Raw genomic sequence first — 7851 nt, forward strand, 5'->3', positions numbered from 1 at the left:
TAGACCAGGTTGGAAGAGACCTTCAAGATCATTGTGTCCAACCTATCATCCAACACCACCCAACCAACTAAACCATGCAACCAAGCACCCCGTCAAGTCTCCTCCTTAACACCTCCAGGGATGGTGACTCCACCACCTCCCCAGGCAGCCCATTCCAATGGGCAATCACTCTCTCTGTGTAAAACTTCCTCCTAACCTCCAGCCTAAACCTCCCCTGCTGCAGCCTGAGACTGTGTCCTCTTGTTCTGGTGCTGGCTGCCTGGGAGAAGAGACCAACCTCTGCCTGTCTATAACCTCCCTTCAGGGAGTTGTGGAGAGCAATAAGGTCACCCCTGAGTCTCCTCTTCTCTGGGCTAAGCAACCCCAGCTCCCTCAGCCTCTCCTCACAGGGCTTGTGTTCCAAGCCCCTCACAGACAGCAAAGCACTGCCCCCCACCTCCTCCCAGGCAGACGCTTTTCCCTCTGGGGACTCTCACATGTGTCAGTTCTTTTCTCTCAAAGCCTCACTTAATTTCTGGATGAGGTTTCTTTTATTTCTCCTTCTCTGCTTTGTTATTGCCATGGAGATCCCTTTCAGTGTCTCCTAATGCATGGTTGCTGTGGAGACCACCAGCCTCCCCTCTCTGCTTTTCAGAGCATCAGCACGTTCCTGAGCGCCCAGCCTGTGCTGGTGCCTGCACTGGCTCTGGGTTTGGCTGGGCCCCTGCTGCAGGGACCCTTTGGTGGGTGCTAACTCTAGAAGATGCCATGCAAAGAAACCTACTGATGTCCAGGGGCTTCTCATCCTTCTCCCAAAAGCAAGGTGCACAGCTTGGACAGAGTTCCCCTGCCACGAGGGGAAGAGTTGCTGTCCTGAGAGTAAACGAGATGCTGCTCCGTGCAGCTGTGCTCTGTTACTCTTCATGAGCCACTGGAGTTTAGCTTCTGCTTCTGCTCCAGCTAGGGGTGGTGAGGAGATGCCAGCCTTGTGTTGCTGTCTCAGGTGGGGCATTCAGCTCTGCCATACACACAGCTCTGGCTGCCTTTCTCCAGCACATTCGTGGTCTCCATCATTTGGTGCCACTGCTGGTCCCACTGGGGTGGGTTGGCTCCATCCCTTTTCTCATGCACAGCTCCCACAACATGACAAGAAGTCCTCCATGGCAAGGGCCTGTCAAAGCTTTGGCCCCTGGTTTGCTCCCCTAGGGCACTGAGGTCAGACCAGTGAGGGGAGTGCCCTCACTGCCCCACTGCTCTCTCCCTCTCCAGGTTTGTGGTGGCTTCCGAGTGGAGACCTGCACACCAGCCCGGTGTGAGGAGCTGCTGTGCCCAAGGGACAACAGCAGCAGCTGCAGGGATGGGCACCCCTGCCATGGCATCCTCCCCCTGGCCCGTGGGGCCGTGGCCACGGCTGGGGAAGCTGCCAGGGAGCTGAGCAGCCTCAGCACCAGGCTCCGGGAGACAGCGCAGCTGGTGAGTGTGGGCAGTGAGCCCTCTGGTGTCCTGTGCAACGCCCTGGAGCCTGGGGGGACAGCTGTGGGGATGGAGCTGTGATCAATACCTTGCCTTCAAACTCAATGAGACTTGATGGTGGAGCACTGGACCAGGCTGGCCAGAGAGGTGGTGGAATCTCCATCTCTGGAGCCATTCCTAACCCACCTGGATGCCAGCCTGGGCAAAACCTGCTCTGAGTGAGCCTGCTGTGCTGGGGAGGTTGGCCTCAATGATCTCCAGAGGTGCTTTCCAGCCTCCACCATTCTGTGACTCTGTGATCGTTTGGGCAGCTTCAGAACTTGAGGAGTCTGTGAGTGGGGGACTCCCTGCTGCATGAGTCCTGCCTCTGTGGCACAGCAGCCACAGAGCTGCTGGCACACGAGTGGCTCTGGGAGTGCCAGGAGGAAGCCTTGTCCTCCTCCTGGGCTGGGATGAGAGTGGCAGAAGGGGTGGGGATGTGGAAGCCTCTCTGATGCCACAGATCTGTCTCCTTTACCCCTGAGTAGGTGTTGGTAGTGCTTTGCAGCTACTTCCTGCAGCCTCTTGGGGGCTTGCCAAGATAAAGGGAGATCACAAAGTCATTCAAAACCCATTTCTGAGGTGTTCTAAACAGTTCTGTGCTCTTTGAGAGCTGCTTTTGCAAATCCAGCCCTCAATCTTCAACATCAGGTTGTGGAGTCTCCTTCTCTGGAGAGCTTCTAAACCCACCTGGCCATTGTGCTCCTGGGCAGGCTGCTGTGGGTGCCCTGCTGGAGCAGGGGGGTTGGACTGGATGATCTCCAGAGGTCCCTTCCAACCCCCAGCAGCCTGGGGTTCTGGGCTCCTGGGATTTACAGCCCTTGGAAGTGGTGGCAATATTAAGAACGGGGAACAGCACCATAGCTAAGAGCCTTGCCCAGGCCACTCAGAGGTGAGGTTGGGCTGCTGGCATCCCAGACCAAGAGGAAATGTCTCCAGCAGGATGATGTTGTTGTTGCTTGCAGATCAGAACAACAGAGACCTCTGTGAGCCAGATTCAGAGCAGCGCTCGGCGGCTGGCGGAGCAGATGAGTGTGACCAGGACCCAGATAGAAGGAGATGTGAGGCGTGTCCAGAAGTTCATCCAGCAAGTCAGAACCTTCTTGGCAGGTGGAAGTGGGGCAGCTGTGTGTGTGCAGGTCCCTGTGTGCATGGCAAAGTGGATTTTGCAGAGAGTACAGTGCAGCTGGACAGCTCACCCCAGTTAAGCTCTGGGGTGCTCAGGTTGCCTGCCCCTGGATGTTTTGGCAGCAAGGCAGCAGGGCAGGCTGAGACTGTCCTCTGGAAACCAGAGAAGACCTTCTAGCAGGACCCAAATCTGTGGCTTTGTCAGCCCCTGTGCTTTGGCTCAGGTTTAACCAAACTCCTCAGATTGACTCAGATTAATCCCAGCTCTTTTATCTGTGTCAGCTTCCCTGGGGCAAACCCTGCCTGCTCCCTTGCAGACCCCTGTGGGAGGTCATCTGTGAGCTCCATGGGGCAGGAGGTACACACAGCCTTAACCTTTCTGTGTGTGGGGCTTCACAGATTTACAGAGTGGATTGGGTTGGAAAGGACCTTAAAGATCATCTAATTCTTCTAGCCCAAGTCGCTCAAGGCCTAATCCAACCTGGCCTTGAGCACCTCTGGGCAGGAGGAAACCACAGCCTCCCTGGGCAGCCTGTTCCAGTGTCTCACTACCCTCACTGTTTCTTCCCAATTTCCAGTCTGAATCTCCCCTCCTTAGGCTTCAATCCCTTCCCCCTCATCCTCTTTGCAAGCCCTTGCAAAAAGTCCCTTCCTGGCTATCCTGTAGGCCCCCTACAGGTACTGGAGGGGCCTCCAACATCTCCCCAGGGACCACTCTCAAATATTATCCCTAAACCAATGAGCTGAGTTAAGAGTAACAAAAAGCTGAGGTGTGGGTGGTCTTTGGTCTGTAGCATGGGCAGCAGCTTGCTTGGAGTCCTATCTTCTGCTGAAGAGCCTTGGGCCATCTCTGGGGCTTGAGGACAAACCCATCCCCATGTCTGCTGCTCCCTGAGGGTTTGCTGTTGGCCTTGAGTGGGGCAGAGGAGCTCAGCAGCAGCACTGAGCAGGGCAAGGCAGGCAGCTCCTCTCTGGAGCAGGCTGTTGCTCAGATGAATCCCTTGTTGTCCTACAAACCACTGGGATGACTTATTGTTCACAGACAGATTGTAATAACATAATGAGCCTCATGAGCATTAGCTGGAGAAGAAAACCAGGTCATTTGGTGCTGCCTGGTGTTAATGATGAGTGAAGATACTTCTGAGCTAATCGCTGGGCTAATGTCCCTTGGGCTCTGCCTGCCTCTGATTCTTCAGATTTATTAACTTGTATTTGTGCAAGGAGAGGAGGCTTGTCCTGAAACACAGCCTGATCTGCTCACTGAGGGCTACCTGCTGTGCTCTGGGGTGTGAGGCCGAGAGAGCTGGCTTTGTGCAGCCTGGAGAGGAGAAGGTTTAGGAGAGACCTTATGCTATGGACCAGGACATAAAGGGTGGCTGCCAGAAGGATGGAGACTTCCTTTTCACCCATGGCAAAGACAAGGGGTGATGGGGACAAGTTACTGCTGAGGAGATTCCCATTGGGATCCAGAAGGAAATGTTTCCCCAGGAGAACAGTCAGATTGGAATCATCTCCCAAGGGCTGCAGGGGAGTCCCCTACACTGGGCAGGGTCAGGGCTCAGCTGGACAGGGTGCTGGGCCAGCTCATTTCAATCCTACCATCAGCTAGAGTGGTTGGACCAGATGATCCTTGGGGTCTCTTCCAACCTGGCATTCTGTGATTTTTGTCTGCATTAAAGGTCTCATTTTGGTCCTTTCCTGAATGTCTTGCTGGTGTGAATGAGGATTGTGTTGGATCGAAGGGGGCCAGATTCAGGGGGGATGCTGGCAGCTGTCTGAAGAGCCTGGGTGTAAGAGTGTGCATGGCTGGCTGGTCTCCTCCTCCCCTGTATTTGCACTCTCACCTTTCCTCTTTCTGTCTGCCTGCTCCCCAGACAAGGACATGGACCCTGCCACCATCCAGGAGATCAGTGAGTCAGTTCTCTCCCTGCAGCTGCCCACGGATGCTGCCGCGGTGCGGAGGAAAATGACCGAGATCCAAAACCTGGCGACTCAGCTGCAGTGCCCTGAGAGTGTCCTGGCCCAGACAGCTCAGGACATGGCCAAGGCCAAGCAGCTTCAGCAGGAAGCAGAACAAGCCAGGTGGGTTGAGGTTCAAGGGCTTCTGGCAGCTGAAGATGGCTCAGCTGGAGGGAACGTGGGGGCGCTTGGGTCGAAATCTTGCTCTGCTGGAGATTGTGCAATCTGAAGCTTTTGGCCAGGATCTTCTATGTCCATACAGTGCCTAAGAATGAGTCTGCCATCTCCCCAGCCACCTCCCTGCTGCCCCAGTATCTGGGTGCCAGGAGCAGATCCTGTGGCAGAAGGTCTTTACCAAAAGTGATGGAGGCTCTTCTCTATCTCCTGAGTGGCTGTGATGGGACATGGCAGGGTTGCCTTGCTGCTGCTGCTGGATGTTGGTGACCTGCATCCCAGTTGCACAAGAGAGCAGGAGGAGATGAGGGCTGTGTGTGTGTTCTGGGTGAAAGTTGGGAAGATTATCCCATGCTCCCTTAAAAAGTCATTCCAGATTGTCCTTGCAGACTTGGAGCATCTGCTTTGTCACATGTTGGCTTGCAGCAGCATCTCAGCCAGAAGGTTAGCTGGATAATAGGTAAACTGCTTGCTGGTGTCTGACACCTGCTTAACCTGCTGCAAGGGATGAGACAAAGGGGCCTGGCTTTCCATGGAGGGCTTCCTCACCCAGCTCAAGGAGAAAAGCCTTCCCTGAAGCTGGTGCAATGGTTCAGGCTTTTCCTTCCATACTTCTTCTTGCACCACTCCCCCACCTCACTCCAACTTCCCTTCAGGGAGTTGTAGAGAGCACTGAGGTCTCCCCTTGGCCTCCTTTTCTCCAGGCTGAACACCCCCTCAGCTGCTCCTCACCAGCCCTGTTCTCCAGATCCTTCACCAACTTCATTGTGCTTCTCTGGACCTGCTCCAGTCCCTCAGTGTCCTCCTCGGAGTGAGGGGCCCAGAACCGAGTGCAGTACTTCGGGGGAGGGAGAGTGCAACGTTCTAAGCAGCAATCCTGTCTTGCTTCTGATTTTCCCCTCTGCATCCTTGACCCCCAGGCTGTGCAGCTGTCTGGGCTGACTCCTGGCCCTGTCCCCCCTCTCCCCAGGAACCGTGCCAACGCCGTGGAGGGGAGCGTGGAGGAGGTGGTTGGGAACCTGCGGCGCGCAAACGCGGTGCTGCTGGAGGCCCAGGGCACCATCAGGGGCTCTGGCTCCTCCCTTCGGTTCATCCAGGAGCGTGTTGATGAAGTGAGTGATGCAGAGCAGCCTCCCAGTGACCACACTGAGACCCCCTCCCACTTTGGTGGAGCGCTGCACCCCCACAGCTGGCAAATGGGAGCTGGCAAAGCTTTTGCTGTTAGAATCTCTCCTTTCTGCTGTGCCTCGCTTGTGTGCTTGTCCAAACTCCACTCAGACTCCCTGCTGGAGTCCTCTGAGCCCACCCCAGGGCTGCTGTGCCCAGCTGGGAGGGAGCAGCGCCCCCTCCCTGCCCAAACCCCACTTCTGCGTTGGGTCCCTCAGGCAGTGCCGCTGGTCCCTGCACGGAGGAGGAGGCTGGGAGGAGGGAGTGGGGCTTGGCTGTGATTTCCTCACTAACTTGGAACACTCTGCTCTTAGATCGAGGCTGTGCTGGGTCCAGCTGAGAAGAACGTGCAGGCCATGGCTGGCCAGCTGGCTGGGCTGCTGGAGAGGCTCTCACAGCTGCAGCGTGGGGCAGAGCAGAACCGGCTGCGGGCAGGCGACGCGCAGCAGACAGCCCAGGAGGCAGCCCAGCAGGCCAGGAGCGCCCAGCAGGTACCAGGCTCCAGCATGGCCATGGCTGGGGTGCCCACAGCCCTGCTCAGCTTCAGACTCACAGATTACATCAGGCTGGAAGGGACCTTCACAGGTCATCTTGTCCAGCAACCCTGCAGGCTGCCCAGGGACACCTCCCAGTAGAGCAGGCTGCCCAGGGACACATCAAGTCTGATCTTGAATGTCTCCAGGGATGGGGTTTCAACCCTTTTCCTCAGTCTGTTTGCCTGATCCTAACTGATGTGCTGCTTTGCTCTCTCACAGGCTTTGGATCAAGTGAAGCAAATGTACCTGGAGCTGAAGGGAAGGCTGGGAGAGAGCCCAGCCCTGGGAGAGCAGGGCAGCAGGGTGCAGAGCATAGACCTGCAGGCACAGGCTCTCTTCGAGGAGACTTTGGCCATGATGCTCAGGATGGAAAGTAAGAGCCTTTGTGAACTCACTGTGATCATCTCCTGAGTTGGGGAAGGGGCTTTTGACTGCCAGAAGCAGTGATGAGGAAGGCAGCATGCTCTTGGCAGTGGGATGATGTGGATTTGGGCTGGGCTGTGCTGGTGGATGTGGAGTTGTGTCAGGGTTTGGGGTTTTTTGGAGGGAAGAAGGGAGAAGGCAGGATGTTGGATTTTTCTCACCCCACCAAAGCTATGCAGGGGAGGATGCTGGGAGGATAATGACCATGAGGCTTCCTCCATCTATGTGCTTCTATCATCACATAGAACTGTTGTGGGTGGAAGAAACCTCTGAGATCAAATCCAGCTGCTCACCTAGAGCTCACAGTCCCACCACTACTGCTAAGCCACCAGCACCAGACCACATCCCTCGCACAGCCCTTTCCTGCCCTCTCTCCTCAGCTTTACAGACAGAGATTCAGGAGAGCAACAAGGCTTTGATGTCCAAGACAGCCAGGCTGTCAGGCCTGGAGGAGCAGGTGGGAAGCATCCGAGATGCCATCAACAAGCAAGTTGCCTACTATGGGAGCTGCTCCTGAGCGACCTGCCTGTGCTCCAGCAGCACTGCCTTCCTCCTCTGCACACACTGACTTGGGGATCTATTATTCCCACTCCCCAGATGGAGTTCTCTTGTGCCCAGTTATCTCTATTTTTAGCAAACTGAGTTTCCATACCTCTGGAAAATAGCTGCACTGAGCCCAAGGAGCAACCCCATGGAGAGGGCTGACCTTGGCTGGACTGGCTGAAGCCACTCAGTGGTTAGAGGGGAAATGGGGAGGAGACATCAGCCTTCCATGGCAAATAAAAGCATCCCCAGAGCTCTGTTTTCCAGAGGGGTTTATAAAGCAAGGCACTTTTTCCTTGTTCTTGTTTTAGCCAGTTCAAGCTCTTGGAGCTGGGTTTTGCTGTTCCAATTAAAACCCTCGTGTGAGGTCTGGAAAGGCTTTTGATCCGGGCTGCAGCTAATCCTTCAATCTTGCCATAGCTTCAGTTCT

The 7851-nt window shown here is 55.6% G+C and overlaps 1 protein-coding gene across 3 annotated transcripts in view; it reads left to right on the plus strand.

Annotated features, from left to right (window-relative positions):
* Window positions 1-7799, plus strand: part of LAMB3 (laminin subunit beta 3) — a 31107-nt gene extending 23308 nt beyond the window's left edge. For all 3 annotated transcript variants that reach the window (XM_068159592.1, XM_068159594.1, XM_068159593.1), the window contains exons 17-23: window positions 1249-1452; window positions 2457-2601; window positions 4494-4701; window positions 5723-5864; window positions 6234-6410; window positions 6675-6828; window positions 7259-7799. In XM_068159592.1, the coding sequence (XP_068015693.1) occupies window positions 1249-1452; window positions 2457-2601; window positions 4494-4701; window positions 5723-5864; window positions 6234-6410; window positions 6675-6828; window positions 7259-7395 (1167 nt within the window). In that variant the 3' untranslated portion in view covers window positions 7396-7799. The remainder of the gene's footprint in view (window positions 1-1248; window positions 1453-2456; window positions 2602-4493; window positions 4702-5722; window positions 5865-6233; window positions 6411-6674; window positions 6829-7258) is intronic.
* Window positions 7800-7851: the final 52 nt, after the last annotated feature.

This window comes from Melanerpes formicivorus, unplaced genomic scaffold (assembly GCF_026170545.1).
Source record: "Melanerpes formicivorus ecotype bairdi unplaced genomic scaffold, bMelFor1.0.p_v2 SCAF_46, whole genome shotgun sequence".
Classification (NCBI taxonomy): domain Eukaryota; kingdom Metazoa; phylum Chordata; class Aves; order Piciformes; family Picidae; genus Melanerpes; species Melanerpes formicivorus.